Source organism: Pararge aegeria, chromosome 14 (genome assembly GCF_905163445.1).
Source record: "Pararge aegeria chromosome 14, ilParAegt1.1, whole genome shotgun sequence".
Taxonomy (NCBI): domain Eukaryota; kingdom Metazoa; phylum Arthropoda; class Insecta; order Lepidoptera; family Nymphalidae; genus Pararge; species Pararge aegeria.
Genome location: NC_053193.1, coordinates 15,311,477 through 15,330,782, shown reverse-complemented (window position 1 = coordinate 15,330,782; position 19,306 = coordinate 15,311,477). Strand labels below are relative to the sequence as shown.

The 19,306-nt window shown below is 35.7% G+C and overlaps 1 protein-coding gene across 2 annotated transcripts in view; it reads right to left on the bottom strand.

Annotated features, from left to right (window-relative positions):
• LOC120629114 (WASH complex subunit 1) overlaps nucleotides 1-19,306 on the bottom strand; it is a 58,110-nt gene that overhangs the window by 10,919 nt on the left and 27,885 nt on the right. For both annotated transcript variants that reach the window (XM_039897891.1, XM_039897889.1), the window contains exon 5: nucleotides 13,339-13,474. In XM_039897891.1, coding sequence (XP_039753825.1) covers nucleotides 13,339-13,474 — 136 coding nt within the window. The remainder of the gene's footprint in view (nucleotides 1-13,338; nucleotides 13,475-19,306) is intronic.

Genomic DNA, 19,306 nt, shown 5'->3' with positions numbered 1-19,306 from the left:
ATTGGAAATCATGGGCCTGACTAATAAATGTGATATAGCCGGTGATTTAGTTATACAATATTCTCTAGCTATTCTCAATAATTTGGCATTCGTTAAAAGAAGACAATACATTACGTGACTCTGAAACCACTTTACAAACTTTATTAGAGAAAGAGCAAGTATACAAAAACGCAACGAAAGTATGCGTAATTCAAAATTCAAAATTCATAATTCATTTAATTCAAGTAAGCCTAATTAATATAAGCTCTTTTGAAACGTCAAGTCTGTCTGTATGTAGTGACTCTATTACCGGTTCGGAAGGCAGATTCTACAGAGAAAATGCGGGCAAGAAACTCAGTAGTTGCTCTTTACACTGCCACTTACACATGAGTCACCGCGAAGTAATTTTTAAAACAATTGTTATTATTACCCGAATAACCTACGTACTCGTCGTTTTTGTTGTAATAGTATGGAATCCTCGATACGCGAGTCCGGCTCGTACTTGACCTGCCTTTTTTAATAAGCGTCAATACAGTCCAAAAAAAGGATTCAATTCTTGAAGAGGACTATTACATTTTATTGTTGCAAAAAAGATTCATAACTTTAATTCGAGTCATATCAAGAACCGAATTCCGAATATACAGTCTGATATTATTGTAAAGGTCAGTGCAACAGTTATGTGCATCTTTTAGAGTCGTGCGTATAAAAACAAAATATGTTTCGCCGAAACGTCACCGCGTCCGTCCAGCGTCTCGCAAGTCACGAGCATCGTGTTTAAAACCGGTAACAACAGAGTTAAGAACATACAGAACCCTCGTTCAGCTATTATTGCATGCAGCGCAATGTTTAAAAACATTGAAATCGCGCACATCTAACTTCAGACCCGCGGAATGCTAGCCAAAAAAATGTTCCCATTTTCCCGATTATATGGTAGACGTTTAGAACGCTACAGGGAAAATAGTAACTGTCAAAAGCTAAATGGAGTGAAGTGACTAACCGCCTGTTGCGGTTTAAGAAATTTATTGTTTTCATAAGAACAGTATTCACTTACATGAAAACTTAAGCTATTACATTATAAGGTTTGCTGAGATTGTAAGTTAGAGCGTGCTACACAAAAAAAAGACTTAATTCAACATGCCAAAAACAATTAATTTACATGCAGCTATCCGTTAGAACTTTTAACTTAAAAGTATACAAAAATATGAGGGTAGTATGGTACCATTGTAACAAAAATCCCACTAACGCTAGGCATATCTACGTCATGAAGTGGATATTACATAGACGTAGAGTGACAAGATGTGCCTCAGTTAGTAGATAGGAGAAATAGTTATTATTTTTCATTTAGTAGGTGGGCCTTTAATAGTTTTTTGAAATTGTAGAAACTTTTACTTTCTTTTATACACTTAGGGAGTTTATTGTATAATTGGGCACTTTCAAATGTTATATTTTTTTTACCGTAGTTAGTTCTTGGTGGGCGTAGTATTATATTATTTGCACTTCTTAACTGTCTCAATTGCGGGAATTTATTTTTAATAGTAAAAGTTGTATTTGTGTGTATGTCTTTTGTTAAAATTTTTCGAATTAAAATGCATGTGTAATATTTGTATGTTCTTGAAATATTCATCAATTTTGTTTCTTGATATAGTTTTACTGTTGGTGTAAGAAAATCATATTTAAATAATATTTTTACTAATTTATTTTGAGCTGTTTGTAAAAGTTTTATATTGGTGTTGGCTGCTGAGCCCCAGATTTGGATAAGGTAGTCGATATGTGGCTTAACTAGTGAGTTGTATATTATGTATCGGACTTTATGTGGTAGGCAACGTACTATGCTTCGCAAGGCTCCTGTAAGAGTAATTATTTTCGATTTAATTTTTCTTATGTGTGGTTTCCATGTAAGTTTGCTGTCTAAGATGAGACCCAAGTATTCTTCACAGTCTGATCTAGTGATTGTAGTATTATTTATTTTTAAGGGTTCAAAATTGTTAATTTTTTTGTTCTTTGCTGCAAAAATTACGTTATGAGTTTTACTTATATTGATGGTCAGTAAGTTACATTGAAACCAGACATTAAGTAAGTTAAGGTCATTTTGTGCGTCTTGAACTATTGTCTCTATTTTATTACCATAATAAAATAAAGTGGTATCATCGGCATATAGTGATAATTCACCTTTAAGTCCTATTTTACTAATATTATTAATATAAATCAAGAATAGTATAGATCCAAGAATCGAGCCCTGAGGAACTCCGTAAGTTATCGATTTATGACAGCTTTGGTATTCCCCGATCTTGACTACCTGGGAGCGATCAGTTAAGTACGATTCAAAAATTTTATGAGCATTGTCAGTGATACCTATGTCCTTTAATTTGTTTAAGAGTATTTGATGGCTGACTGTATCGAATGCCTTTTTTAAGTCTATAAATATGCCAAGTGCAATTTTTTTGTCATCTATGTTATTTTTTATTCTGGTGACTAAGTCTACAGTTGCAGAGAGGGTGTTAGATTTGGGTCTAAATCCGTATTGTTTAGGGTACAAAAAGTCTATTGAGTTCAAGTACGTTTCTAGTCGATTATAGATTACTTTCTCAAAGATCTTCGAAAGAACCGGAAGCACGGAAATGGGTCGATAGTTACTGGGATCCGATTTAGGACCGGATTTATAAATAGGGGTGACCTTAGCAATTTTTAGTGTTGTGGGAAAGGTCCCTGTTCTAAAACAGGTATTTATACACCGAGTTAGTTCATCAGATATGCTGCCTTTCACAGATTTTATCACCCTAGTATTTATGTTATCAATTCCTGAACTAGTGTTACTATCTAGTTTGTTTATTATAGTAATAATTTCTTTACTTGTGGTTAAATTAAGGTTGCTTAGGCCAAAATTAGCGTGATTAGCGTCAGTTGTGGAGCTAGTATAGGTTTTGTTACTATGGTACTTTGTGGGGATAGCTTCCGCGAGTTTTAATCCAACAGTCGAGAAGAAATCATTAAAGTATTCACAAATATTGTTTCCGTCTTTTACTTCTAAGTCACCTTTCTTGAGTTTAGCCGGCTTCGCTATTTCTTTTGTCTTATTATTAGCTAAACTATTTAATAGGTCCCACATTTTCTTTGGTTTATTTTTACATTCAAAAAATCGTTTAAGATAATAGTTACTTTTCATCAGTTGTATATCTTTAGCTACTGTGTTTCTTTCTCTAATAAAGTCTTTTCCGATACCTTCGTCTTTCGGGTTATTTTTATGTTTTTGCCACAGAATATTCTTCTGGTTAATTTTGTCTAAAATGTTTCTATTTATCCAATCTTGTCTCGGTGGATTCAAAATTTTTACTTTAATAACTTTGCATTGTTTTATGGTTTGTGATAATTTACATTCAAATTCGGTATAGTTTTCATTTATATTATCCACTTTGTTATTTTCCATTAATTTGTAGAATCTTATATAATCAATAGCTTCGTATCCGATTTTTGGTTTAGATTGTGGTTGATATTTATCAATCTCAAAATAAATTTGCTTGTGGTCTGACATTGATGACTCAATGATAGCTAGATGGAACCGGTTTTCCTTGAGGTTCGTTGAGATATGATCAATTAAGGACTTATTCTGAGAAGTTTCACGAGTGCAATGTAAAGGGTCAATTTTATTGATTATTTTGAAACCACTTTCTGTTAAAGTGTCCTTATAATCTTCCACTGAACTGCTTGGATCTAATAGATCAAAATTAAAATCTCCAAAAACTACTGCTCTTTTTCTACGATCCAGTTGAAGTGAGAAAGTGTCTAGGAAGTTTTTGACATTTGTTCGGCCAGGTTTATATATAGCGCCAATGTCTAATGATAATTTTTCTAAGTGTATCCATAAGTAATGGTTATCATCTTGGGAGAGTTCTTCAATAAAATTGTGTTTTAGACTGTTATGAGCAAAGATAGAGACTCCACCTCCAACAGCATTCTGTCTGTAGTGGTAGTAGTGAGTGTAGCCAGTTATCTGAAGTCGTTTGGCCTCTTCATCGGATTTTATCCATGTCTCCGATAAAATTATAACATGCAGAATCGATTTAAAGGAATCTACAACACATCGTAGTTCGTCAAGTTTACCAGGTGTGACTATGCTTCGCACATTAGTATATAGGCATTTGAGTGTTTTTTTGTTAGTAATTATTGCGTCGTAATTGTCAAGAACTTGATAGGTAGTGCAATTATCTTTTAATTTAGGTTTACTTAATTTTTTGAGTTTTTTGGAGGGATGCTGATAATTTTAGGGACCCCATTGACATACTTAATTCGTAGGTTGTCCTCACCGTTTGCATTCCTGCGTTTCATTTCGTCTTTGAGTCGCTTGAATCGTGCTTGCTGAAATGGCGTTTGGTCAGAGAAGATTGTTATTAGATCATTTTTCAACATATTTCTGCTGCGTAGCAGGATTTTAACACTTTCTTCCGAGTCAAAGCTTACTTTCATTGCACGTTTTTCATTAGGTTTATATTTTCCGACTCGCACAACTTTAACTGGTTCAGTGATATCTTTTGAGACCAGTTTGATAATTTTTAGTACTTCATTTTTGTCCAGTTCCCTTCGTTCCTTGAAGTCAGTCGATTGAGGCTCTGGTATTCCAACTATTAATATGTTTTTCTTCCTCAGGTTTTGATCCGTTATTTCAGCTATCATATTACTATACGCTTCTTCATCATTTATAGGTAGTTCATTAGACGTTGCCGTTAGCTTTTGTAGACTGTACTCCAAGGACGCAACTTTGGTATCCATTGTATGAGTTGAGCTAGTGATGCTTTGTATGGCAGTTTTAATTTTATCCTGTTCTGCGGTCAAAGCTATAAGTTTTTGTTCTGTTTTTCCCATGCTTGATCTTATTTGAGCTATCTCATCCCTGATTGTAACAATATCATTGGTTATTTGAGTTGAGCTTTCTTTTTGTGCGGTTATAGATGAAGTCAATAGTGTCATCATTTCAGTCATTTGTTTTTGAATGCTTGTTAGCTGTATATTCACGTCATTGTCCAGGCAGTACTTACGTTTATTGCGGAGGGTAACTGAAGGTAGGTCTGAAGAGGCAATGCTTTGGGCACTTATAGTAGATAAATTCGGTTGAGAGCCACTGCGCTCAATGTTTTTGCCACTTCCAGTAGGTGAGCGTACTATATCCATGTTGATTCACAGCCGGTATTCGGAGTGCGCATGCATTCACGTCAACGGCCGCTGGTGCGGGATGAAAAATCAGAGTCCGTCTCTTTTACCCGAAGAGGTGAAAGGAGCCGCTGGCGCGTCGATTGATTATGCGTGGTATATAACAGGCGTAATAGGCACAGTACTCAATATTTCAATTTAACTTTTAACTTCAAGACATTAAGGTGGGATTTGTTTAATTGCATTAATTTTTGTAAAAATATTTTGTAACACGTCTATCCTGCAAGCTCGCTAACGAGAGACTCCCTGTTCAAGAAACGAGAAACAATACGAAAGTGGAGTGGTTTATGATGCTTCAATATCAATCGTATACTTACACGGTTTCTGTATGTTCTTAATTCTGTGCCGGTAACAAGTTTTCCACACTATCCGATATAATACAGAAGTATTTAAATGCATGACACCTTGCATCTGCCATTGCAAGTTGTATTTGATATAGAAATCATCGTCAACTTCGAGACGCAAGCTATAAACATCCCTACTATCCCTACTTAATATTATAAATGGTAATGTAAGTTTGTTTGTTAGGCTTTCATTCAAAAACTACTAAACCGATCATCACGAAACTTTGTACACATATTCCTAAAGGTATTAGAAGTAATATAGGATGCTTTTTATCCCGATATTAAGCTCAGTTCTCTCGGGAGAGGGGACGAAAGTGTTTGACGATTTTAAACCAGGTTTAGCTATTCTAAGTACATTTTTACATTACAGTTTTTGTTTTTGAAAGACAAAGTGACTTTCAAAAGCGAACGAAGTCGCGGGCAACAGCTAGTAAGTAATATACATATGTAAATAACTCTTTTCTCGAGTTCATATATCGAGCCTTTTCTTAAAGTCACCAATGTTTTTAACAGTGATAAGTGACATTTAAAAAAGATATTTATTAGTTTATTTTAAGAAGAAATTATTTGATTTTAAAGACCGGCAGGGCTTTTTTTGCATTTTCACAGAAACACAATTTCGTCTTTATTTCAACTACCCTTTGAAGGGTATATTATAAACATTATTTATCTTTTACTCTTTAACAAGTTAGTCCTTGATTGCGGTCACACTTGATGGCAGGCAGTCTAAGATTGTAACGGGCTAACCCCGGGGTTCCCAACATTATTAAGCCAGTGGCGCACGTACATGTTAGGAAATTTATCATGGCGCCCGCGCCCTTACCTAGCTGGTTAAAATAGATAGGTACTGGTTAGTTAGGCCGATAAAACATCCTCAATATGGAATTATTAAAAAGATAAAAAATAATAAATTAAAAAAAATAAACTCCTTCCAATTCTGTGATCTCCTATATATTCTCCACACAATCCTTTAAACTGTGGGGACAAGCCGTGTCACCACTGCACAAAGACCAACAAAAAAATATGTTTCTTGATTTTTTTGAAGTCGATAAGAAGCGCCTCGCGCTTTACCGGATATCTTAGATGCCTAAGCTCAGTGGTGTGCACTTCATACATGCACATAGGCACTGCCTACCCTAACATTTTCAAATAACTGACAATAGAGGGGGATTTTGACATTTCATGCCATTTCACTGCTTTATGCTTACCCTGGTTCAAATTCCTGTGCACGCCACTGCCCAAGGTGATAAGGATTTGGGAACCTGGACTACGACGCGCTACGGTTTGTACGCGACACCGTACCGGAACGCTAAATCGCTTTGAGGCAGGTAGGGTGGTAACCACGTACTTAATATTGTCCCATCTAGCAGTGGACTATATGAATATTGATGTAATAAAGATTATACATTAATGTAGGTTTAGTTCACACACGCACGATCCCACACCCCCACCCACACTCACCCACTCACCAACATTCACCCACACACCGACACATACCCGTACCCACACACGCACGCATGCACGTCCGCACGCATGGACAATCAATAAAATATAAAATTACCTAATGAAGTAATAGGAATACATAAGATGTTTTACAAAAAACATATAGGATTTATTATTGATCGCTAGCTGTGATTCGATAGGCATCAACGTAAATTACTCTTTGATTGTGACTACTCACGATTGTGTGCACTAACTATCTGATAAGGTTCACTAATACGCTACTCACAATAAAATAAAAGACTGAGTTATACGACTTTCAACACTCCAACGACACGTTGATTATTTATTTACCTTTTTCCTCAAATCATTTCCTAGAATTTTCCATTCTTATAATTTTAAGTTTCAGTACCTACATAGTACATAATTTTGTACATATATTGGCTGATATATATTTTTTTTGTTAAAAAAACGTCTATTTAAAAAAAAAAATCGTATTCACATATTTTTTTAAATGACGACCGACTGGCACAGTTTACAGCGACCCTGTTTTCTGAGTCCAAGGTCGTGGGTTCGATTCCCACAAATGGAAAATGTTTGTGTGATGAACATGAATGTTTTTCAGTGTCTTGGTGTTTTTCTGTATATTATAAGTATTTATGTGTATTATATTCATGAAGATATTCATCAGCTATATCAGTTCCCATAAAACTAGCTACGCTTATTCTGTGGCTAGATGACGATGTGTGTATTGTCGTAGTATATTTTTTTTTAAATATCTATGAGATTGTAACTATTTTAAAGTCAGGCCCATGTTGATAAGAAGTGCAGATTAAGGATTTCACTTTTCAGAACATTATGTATAACTCTTAATTGTGGAGGTGTACTAACGATGCTTTCACTCGCCTTTAAAGCAACTGAAATTTTATTATTAAAACGTACTTATATAATTTAGAAAAGTTCGAGGTGCGTGCCGGGGCTCGAACTCGGCCACCCGAAAGTGCAGCCGAAGACACACAGCTTTTCCCTCGAGGTTAAATTAGTATTAGGTATTACAAAATTTAAGATTAGCGTTAATTTACGTCGCCACCACGTGTAACCTAAGCAACACAATAGGCACTGATATGATTATCGGAGTGCTATCACATCCACTAGGGCTTCCGAGAAGCAGAGAGCCTACAATTATCGCGGTTTCCTTGAACCGGCGCCGCTGATCGTAATTATACATGTGCCAATGGATTTGTTTCGTATCACTGGTGATAGGCACCGACCTTAGATATCGCGTTCTAAAGCAATAGCTTTACAGATAACTAGCTACAATGAGTTTTGATACTTCTTACAGAGCTTCACCTATAAAGAAAATTATAACAGAATCAGGTTGAAATAGATCTGAAATAGCGACCGGATATCGCATTGTTAAGAAATACCTATACCGTTAGTGGATTCAATGAGTTTTGATACTTCTGTTAAAATAATAGCTTCACCTAAAATAAAAATTATAATTTTTTTTTAAATAGATACCTTAGAATGGAATACCATTTTAAAGAAATTGCGACAAAGTTAAGTAATTTCAATGAGTTTTAATAGTTCACTTAGAAAATGTGCTTCATCTCCAAAAAAGGTTATAACATACTACAATAAAATTAGTCTTAGTTCTTCGTTACTTTTACATTAAAATTGCTTCTGAAAACTTATTTGTAACGAAACATATAGAAGCTTTAGTAATCATTCATTGTAAATTCAACATCTCTTGAGGATGCTGCGGTTTAGAAACGAAACGTACGAGAGTACATTTCTGAAGATCTGTTTGGTGGAGAGTATTAAGATCATCTCCCGCATGATAGAATAATGATGGTAAAATATTGATGTTAGAAAAGACCAACTGCCGAGTTTCTTGCCGGTTCTTCTCGTTAGAATCTGTCTTCCTGTCTGTACGTACGGATAGAATTGACGTTTCAAAGTGCTTACAAAGTTGGCTTACGTGAAATAAATGAATTTAGGACATTGTTTGTTTTAATTATTTTAAGTAAATCATAAATTGCATCGTACTGATTTTTCTGCTTTACGTAGATTGTAGCAAATTGAGCTTAATCTTAATATATATAAATCTCCTGTCACGATGTTTGTCCGCGATGGACTCGTAAACTACTTTACCGATTTTAAATTAAATTGGCACACCGTGAGCAGTCTGGTCCAACTTAAGAGATAGGATAGCTTAGATCTTTAATTATAGTCGCAATTTTATTTTATTGCAAATTATTTGTCTTTAATTAATTGACAGTCACATGTTATATTTATATATATAAATATAACATGTGACTGTCAATTACAGTAAAGTAGTATATATATATATATATATATATATACTACGTACGTACGTATAAAGTAGTATATATATATATATATATATATATATATACTACTATACTCGCTTAGCGATACTGAATACTTTAAAAACAAAATTAAATACTTATAGAAGCTTATGTAAAATTAAGATATCGACTCCTGTTACACGGTGTTGAACGTATGTATAACTTACGACGCGAGGTTTAAGTAGGAGGCGAACTCTTACGGCCTTATAAATAAATATGGAAACATGGGATGCCTTCATATGAGAGCAGATCTCAACAGTTAAAGCTTGATAAAACGCTGAATAAACTCCGACGTTATGCCACGTTAGTTTGCAAGGCCTATAGTCGAATGATTTTAAAAAGGAGTTAATTAGTCCGAATGTATTTATCTCATGCATTCTGCGAGGGAAATTAGTTTATTTATAACTTCATTTTTTACTTACTATTCTGCACAGTGGTAATTATATTGTTGACACAACGCTAATAAGGTAAACCAATTATTAAATTGATCGAGAAAAAGTGAGGATTTCAATTGCATCCAATTATAAGAATGCAATTTTAAATGAACTAGTAGGTACCTATTTAATAACAAAAAATTGTTTTGTAAAGATATTGTTTCGTATGGGCAACTGTATATTTCTGGTTCCAAATGTTATTTTATTTTAATTCTAGAAAGGCTTGCGCTTGACAAATATCATGCCTGATAGAGAGCAATGACGCGGTCTAACTTGGGGCGCACTTCCCTAGAAAATGCCTATTCACTCTTGCCTTGCAGGCATTCAAGTTGTATGAATCAGGAAACAGCGAAGCTGGAAGAGCGTTCCAAACCTTAGCGGTACGTATCAGAAACGTAAATGAAAAGCGCTTCGTACGTTTTGACTGAATGTCAACCACATAAGGATAACGGCGTTAACGGCGTCTCGCTGTTCTGTGGTAGAATGGTGCCGGAGTAACAAGATTATGAAGTTCCTGAGCACATTCGCCAAAGTATATCTTGTATAAAACCGCCAGGCACTCAACAGTATGTCGGTGCTGTAAGCTTGAGTAAGCGATTCGTTGCCGAATTTGTATAGTGATTTGTTTCTGTATTTTTTCCGAACACAAATATATCTAAAACCGACCAATATGAAACTAGTAGCCATAAATTTCCGTAAAAAATATTTCGGTAAATGTGAAACGGATAGAATTCGTTTTATATCTGTTAATTTTGCTAAATTTAGAATTCGTGTACAACTCATTAGTACTTAAACGGCAAATGCCTGTATGGGACGCGACGTGTTTGACTACGTTTGCGCCCAGTCAAATTGGACGGACTGCGAGAGGCTGTTGCCGCTACAGAATTTGCAAAAAAAACCTAAAATATGCTCTACTTCTGGACCGCTACCTCTTCGTCCCGTTGGCGATAGAGACAACTTGTTGCACTAAGGGTTTTATCCAGGAGATTGGGCGCCGATTGCGGGAAAGGAGCTGTGATTCCCGCTCTGGAGATAACCTGTTCCAAAGGTTCTCCATCGCCATACAGCGGGGCAATGCTGCCAGTCTTATGGGTACTTTTTAACGAAGCGTTTTTACATTATTGTTAATATTGACTTTATTATTATTAACTGTAGATTTAAGTTTATAGTAATTTACCTATTAATTTAAATAAATAAATCATGTGTTGAAAAAAATTAGCACTATAAAATGGCAGATCATGACATGTTCATCTGTGAGGGATCGAACGACCTTATACCTAATTGAATGTAACAATATTGAATCTGTGTTAAGAATTCGCCGAATTATTATTGTGTTGGTGCATACCAAAAAAAATACTTCTTTAGAATATAGCTTCAAAACGTTCTAAGTCTCGTACGAAACTGCGTCCAAGTCGGGCCAAACGGAGCGTAAAAACCGCCAAAACTTCTGATTTCCCAGTAACGCTTGCAATTGTGATGAAACTTTTTTTATTGGTTCTTGTGATTATAAATCGTAAACATTTAAATACAGACCGAGTTAATAAAACAGGTTTTTATTTTATTTCTGGGTAAACTAGACTAGTCTTCGAATGTAGTTCACTTCGAAGTCCACAGTATCAACATCATCATGTCCTCCGACTGACGTCCACTGCTAGATATTTTGTACGATGTTCGAAATTCTAAGATCTTAGAGGTCAAGTCTGCTATTACAATTGTCGATCAATGATCAGATAAAAAAGGGGATTGAAAAAAAAAAAAAAAAATATTATGTGTAACAAATAGTTAAACAAGTTTTTTTGCAATCAGCAGTGCACGATTTTCTTAAAAAATAAATCATTGTTTAATAAAATTTCGGTAATCGGATGTAAAAAAAAAACACAAATTGAATGGGTAACTACAATGTAGGCTTGCTTAATGTGGGTACCAACGTAAATTTTATTTCAGTACATAGTGTATGTTACTCAACGTTTTATATTTTTTTCGTTAGTACTTTTGATTGACAACTGTAACACAATTGTAAAAGCAGACTTGGCCCACTGGGCTTCTGGTTTCCAATGACAGTGGCAGTTTCGTGTCGTCACACATCACTGGGGTTCGACCAACGCTGCTTTTACCGCCATTCCAGCGACTTGAGAGTTGAGACCCCAACGTCCATCGGTTCTCCGAGCTATGTGCCCAAGAATAAAGAACTAGAGTTACTGACTCAGCTCAACGAGCCGTGAAGTTGAAATGGCAATGGGTGGTGCATAAAAATTGGAGAACCGATGGACGTACGTACGAAGTACCATTGAACAAATAGCTCGCTTTCAATATTATGAAACGAAAAACCTATAGCGATTATTACAATAGAGCGGCTATTTGGAAACTAAGAGTGATCGCATTCCTTTCTTAAGTTTATTACCAAAATCTAAAGTAAGGTTAGGTTAAATTAGAGCGTAAATATTCATGAGGTTTTATTTCATTTGCTTGGGTTTCACTGATTAATTAACCAATACCTAGCTCGGATGATTGCGTATTGCAAAATACCGTCTTAGTTTTGACTTTTCCAAAAATTCTACAGAAACGGATGAATATTACAAAAAAGTATGTAAATGCCGGGCAATATTTAGTAGCAATTAGTTTTTTAGTCAAACATTCAACTTGGAGAACCCAATTTTCTTTGTCACCCCGTATCGGGTAACTATTGTCAATTTCTTAACAGTATGAGTACAAATTCAAATTCAAAAATGTTTTATTCATGTAGACCTTATTACGGGCACTTATAAAGCGTTCATACATTTAACATGTTACACTAATGTTGGTGATAGTGATAACTGCGTTCGTTAACTTGAAACTAAAGCTAGTGTACTGTACAATCACCGCACCGTGTTTGTGCTACTCGTACATGTACAATCACCGCAGTGAATTTATGTATTTTATAAGAAAACGCTCGGTGTTCATAATAACTCAGAAATGTTACACAATATAGGCAATATGCCTTTTGCACTTTTTTTTCATTAACATAGTTCTGCGTATCTATACCTACTATGACATTTGAATTCCGACATTCAAACCGTTTACCTACGCGGAATCCGCAAATGCTTAGAATAGAGAATAGATGTCATTAAAATTTAAAATCAGTTCTCGTAATCAATAAACCGAGAAATCTCTGAACTTTAAAGCTACAAACGAGGTTTATTGCTGTTGTTTATATATTTTAGAAAATACATTAAGTAAAATTAGTATAGGTATGATATATTCGTTTATATATTTTAAAACTTTTTTATTTATGCACAGTTTTGCAATTTTTAACCTCTTTTTACTAGATCATGTGGGTGCTCAGATAAATTGATTTAGCAGTACACAAAATTTTATACATTACATCAGAAAATCGAGCGAGTGGTAAGTTTACGTCTACGAGTACCCGGTTCTTGACTTGAGATTTTCTTAATTTTATATCATCTGCAAACCCTATGCATACCCTATATGCACGCTACTGGAGGTAGTGTAGGGTGGTGGCACTACCACCAATGTGGTTATCAGCTACGATCCTTCCGAAAATTGTAGTAGGAGAATAGAAAAGCTTACGTTTTCCGCCACGGTGTCTGCGGCCGGCTTCAGCTTGGCGCGGCCCACTCCTCCCGCCTGTCGGATGGCGGCCATGAGGCTTGCGTGTGCGTCCCCAACGGGAGCGGATGCGGGCGCGGTCTGCGCTCGCTGCTTGCTGCAGGACAAACAGAACATCCCTATCTTATTATCTTATATCTTTAAACGAGCAATTTTTGTATATGTATAATTGGAGTCTCGGAATCGGCTCCAACGATTTTCATGAAATTTAGTATACAGGGGGTTTCGGGGGCGATAAATCGATCTAGCTAGGATTAATCTACCTATATTGGAATCTCAGGTAAAAACGGGAAAAAATATCCTTTTGAGAGATTCTGATGCGTGAACGGTAAACGTTACGCCAAACGACGGAAGTATGTGGTAAGTATATCGGAGTTGTCGGAATTGTTGTTTCTTTAAAGTTCTATAAAACAGTCCGCGACAACATACGAATATTTTTTTAAGTCGGCTCATTCGCGGACACAGTCGCGCGGGTCCGCTAGTTAATATTATGAGCGCAAAATTGTGTTTGCTTGTCCGTTCTACGACCTAACCAATCGAAATGATTTTTGGCATAAGGGTTAGTTAAAAGGACGGAGAGTAACATAACTTTTTATTTCAGGAAAACCAACTTTACTTTTTATTTCACAACAAGTTAGCCCTTGACTGCAATCTCATCTGGTGGTAAGTGATGATGCAGTCTATGATGGTAGCGGGCTAATCAGTTAGGAACAGTGGCATGCACTTGGTTTCTCACCAGGGTATGCATACAGCAAGAAAATTTCATAAACCGACAAAAACCTCTTCTTATACCAGTTATATATAAATTTTAGGGTATGCAGTGCTTTTGTGCATGTATGAAGTGCACGCCACTGGTTAGGGAATATGGTAGTCGTACCCCTAATCGGTATCTGCGTGACACAAAGTCACTTAGGTAACTAGCCACGGCCAAAGCCAGCCATCAGATCAGACAAGAGAAATTTCAGAAATTGAATATTTCCAAATTGCCCCAGCCGGGAAACGAACCTTGAACCTCCTATTGAAAACACATCGCTCAAAAAATCTATATGGTAGAAGAATCGGGCCGCGGCTAGATACTACCCTACCGAAAAATCCGTACCGATACGAGATTGTTAAAATTCTAAAAAAACCGAGTTCACGTCACCTAAACGCTGCCTTATATTATCAATCAATTAAACCTAGCTTGTAACAATATATAAGATCTATAAATAGCCTATTTATTATTCTTATAACTTATGCAATAACGATACGATTTGGATGCGGGTCCAAAGCAGGTACGTAGGTACGCAGAAATCGATAAATGAATTTAGCAAACAAAGCGAAGGTCGACCGCGCCACCGAATGTACAAGTATTCATAACGTTAGTTAATTTTTACACTTAATTAGCTAATGGAAATACGGGTCGATTTTTTGTAGCCAACGGCAACTATTTTGCAAACGGGCTGCGTTCTAGAAGTTTCTTTACTTTCCACTGAATACCAATAATTAAGGCATTTCTCTTAGCCCATTAGCAGTTTTGTAGAGTCATGTCCGTTTATAATTTTCCTCGTGTTTATTAAGATCTCTCCTCTAAGCGGTCGTATTTCTTAGTTTTTAGGTTCCAGTATCTAAAGTATGGTGTAGGAAAGCACCGAAGTAGAAACAAACAAACAAATATTGATTTTACATCTTCTATATATTATGTTGCCTGAGAGTTCTCCATAATGTTCACAATGGTGTATGGAGTCCACTAATCCGCACTGGGCCCGCGTGGTGGTATTACGGCCTACACCCTTCTCATTGTTGAAGGAGACCCGTGCCATTTAGTGGATCGGTAAAGGGTTGATATGATGATATATTATGTAAAAATCCATTGCCATGTGTGTATAAAGCAAAAACTTAAAAGGTTCGGCAGATTTTTAAATTCTTTCATCGTGCACTCATCTCATTACTGAGTTGGTTTAGAAAAAATCTAAAGGAACAAAGCAGAAAATCTAAAGGTCTAAATTGGTTATGTCATATGGCAACTATAAGTTCGGAATATCTTACAAAAGATAGCTTTATAAAAGCGGTAGAAGTTAGTTCACCGAGTGATCTGTTACTATGTCGAAAAACATAATTTATTTCATTTCTTTTTGTATGAATAAAATGGAAGTATTTAATAACGTAGAATGTGCACACAGTTAAAGTAATAAAAAAAAACCATTCTTAGATAGAGGCGTTACTTTGCGGAATTCCATGATATATTATGAAAATTTAGCTTAATTTGCTATACTCCGCGAAAAGAAGGAGAATCAGAATCAAGTAATTTTTAATTTCTTTAATCTTGATACTTCTCACCAAACAGATCTTTGGCAATGTACCCTCTATGCACGTTTCCCTTCGAAACCGGAGTATCTTCAGATTAAGATTATTACTTAAGAATTATTCATTATTTACGCGGAGTATATCAAAGTAAGCTTAATTTTTATAAATATTTTCTATTCAATTCTATTCAATGAATGAATGAAGGGGGTCGACTCGAGATTACTTTGACAAACGCAAATTTAGAAAAGATACCTCAGAAGATATGTAAAGGTATGATACCTACTATGATTGCGCTTTGTTTTTATCAGTACGATGACGTCATGTTTGGTTTAGATCTCATTACTTTGAAGCTTGAATGAAGCAAGTGATAAAAAGTTGTTCTACATACGTAGGTGGTTTCCCCTTCACAATAATTATTATGTGTCATGCACTAAAATTAAAATACTATTAATTATTACTGTTAGGTATATGCAGCGGGGCACACGAGAGTCAAAATAACTCCGCAAACTCCTATTTTAACAAAGAGGCAGAATTCTGGAATTTAAAAACCTGTAAAGTTACTGGGCCACGTACAGTATGGTGTTCCATAATTGCCCTTCATCCATCCTACAAACATCCATCCAAAGTTTCGAATCATATTTTTATTTATTTTTGTAGTAAGTTAAACATCCATCAAAATAAATACGAATTCCTGTAATTTGAAGATACCATTAAAAAGGCGGATTTTCAAATAAAAGTTAAAAAGTTAAAAAGTGTCATCACACAGACATTTTCCAGTTGTGGGAATCGAACCCACGACCTTGGACTCAGAAAGCAGGGTCGCTGCCAAATGCGCCACTCGGCCGTCACATATATTACTTCTGATGTGACTTTAGAATAGCTACTTGTATTACACTTGTAAATAATAAATAAGAGTTTATAAGCGCGTTTCCTTAACGTATCTGCCGGTTACAATAAACGCGTCGCAAACACATGGCTTGTGTAAAGGTTAAATATTGCGCAAATATACGACGTCACCCCAGTTACGCAACGACGTATGCGCCACGCTTCCCTAAAAGTAATTCTATCAGGGGAAGTGACACCATACAAATTTTATTGTATGGTTTCCCAAAACAACAGACTAATATACCAACTTGACCTTCACCCGGTATCGATATAATATACAGCGGATTGCTCGTATCCATCAGTAGACACTGAAAGCACGCATTTAAATTTAACAGTACAGCACGTCCAGTGGCATGCACTAGGTTTTTTACTAAGGTATGCAGCAGGAAAATTGCATAAAATGGCAAAATCCTCCTCCTATACGAGCTATATATCAATTTTAGGGTAGGCAGTGCTTTTGAGCATGTCTAAAGTGGCTATAAATTCACAATAAAAGCGCATAAGTTAAATAATACTTTCATTACTTGAAACAAAGAAGATTGTCCAAATTTCACCAAGATGAAAAAAGATATGTATTTGTAGACCATATTTCGGACTAAATGGCAACCATTAACGCAAATTTGCAGTAATATTTCCTTGGTTTTTTATTTATATTTTAAAGTAAAAAATAAAAAAATAAATTGAAAAATAAGTACACACACCACTGCACACAGCGGTTTGCAACTTTCTGAAATCATATCTTTTCAAGGAACCCTCTTTTTAGGTCACGTTCTAGACTTTACTTTGAAACGCTCTGAAGTCGCACGCAGTAGTTATAATTCCAACTCGCTCAGCTTCGCTCTACACTCTGCACTATTATACAGTTAGCCACGATGGCGCATAAATCGATTAACCGTTAAGCGCTCTATCGCGGTCCTACTGACTTAATGCCTCCAAGAATGCTTTTATTGCAAAAGAGCTAGTGGCACATTCAGCAGAGTTGTTTGATAAAAGAAACCTTATACTCGTAATCAGATTTGATACAGAAATATTGTTCAGTGTTCTTATGTGTTGACATTCAGTCAATACGTACGAATTGTCAATATGTAAAAAAAATTTAATTACGGGAATGTTGAGTTCATGTAACTTTACTTTATATAAAAGAGTGGTGAGTGTTTTTTTATATTAATAGTTGAAGTGGAAATCTTTTACTTATAAACAGAGCAACACTTCGCAGAGTATGCGAGGGACACGTCCTGCAAAATATGCCTGGAATTACACCAGCTTAAACAACTAACCATGAATGTATTTTTAATCTTATTAAATTAAATTTAAAAGAAAAATTTAGCCGATTGAGCGAATACATCTTTCATGATGAGTGAGTGAGTGGAGGGCTAAAACAATAATAAATAAAAATAATAAAAAGATATTAGTGGCTTTGATACCTCAAAATAATGGAACAATATATAAATAACGTGACACATTTTATTACAGACGTACTATAATCATTTCAATCATTATACGTATAAGCACATCAAAAATACTATTCACAAACTCTACGACTTTTTGACGCTTGTCGTAGACTGAGGTATTTATGTAAGACAGGCCAATTTATTGGATCTGAGCCTAGGAGTACCAGTAACGAGAAAACCAAATGGATTTATGGAACAGACGCGGCAGATTTATAAACACTCGACTGGTATAATCGCCATGTACGAGTATCTGGAACCTGCTAGCTCGTTTTAATAATAAAGGCTGTCCCACACAGAAATAAACTTTGGTTAGCAGTGGCAGCAATAAGGTTACATTTTGTATATTTGAATTCACGTAGACATTTTCTGGTGAACAGATTTAACGTTGAAAATTTCGTTGAATTAAATTGACATCTTATATTCACTATCAACCCATTCCTTGTTGTGAGCATTGAAGGGTTTATTAGGCCGTAGTCCACCACCCTGGCCAAGTAGGCATTGCTTGACATCACACGCCCTTGAGAACGTTAGATGGAGAACTCTTAAGTTTTCAGACTTAAGGTTTTGGCATAGATGAAGCAGTCGCAAACACGTCTGTGAGCACACAGGTTCCCCCTGAAAACCAGTGCCGCAGCTCGCTGCGGCTTCGTGCTGAGGCGGAACCCTATTTGTCCACATGCTTTCTGATATTTATTTTTTGTTACATATAATTTTTGTATACAAATGTAAGCAATTTTGTGGGCAAATATAAAAATTTCATTTCATTTCAGTCATGCCGGTTTCCCCACGATGTTTTCCATCACCGTTAAGGCAAGTTATATTTAATTGCTTAAAACGCACCTAGCTACGAGAAGTTAGGGGTATGTACCGGAAATCGAACTCGGTCCCCAGAAATAGAGTCCGAAACTGGCTACCACCACTTTGGGCGTCATGATGTTAGATCGCACGGAAAAAAAGTATTTGGCGAAATTTTTTTTTTTTTGTCTTATTACATAAACTACTAAAATTAGTATTCTTCGCATCCTGAAACTCACATGAGTTTATTTGGTCGCTGTACATATTAAATCTTTATTTGGAAAATATTTTCGTTCAGTTTACGATTGTAAATATAAGAAGAAGCACTGGTGTAATGACGACCAAATGAGTAAAAGGCTAACCTGCTGTTTACAGGTAAATCTTAATAGAACCATTTCAATGTAAATTCTTATTCTAAAAGTATCACAAGTTCTCGTAATGTCTCTAATCCAAAGCGTTCGCTCTGGCACCCCGCCAACGGTTGCTGCATTGAGCAGTGTGATAAATATCAA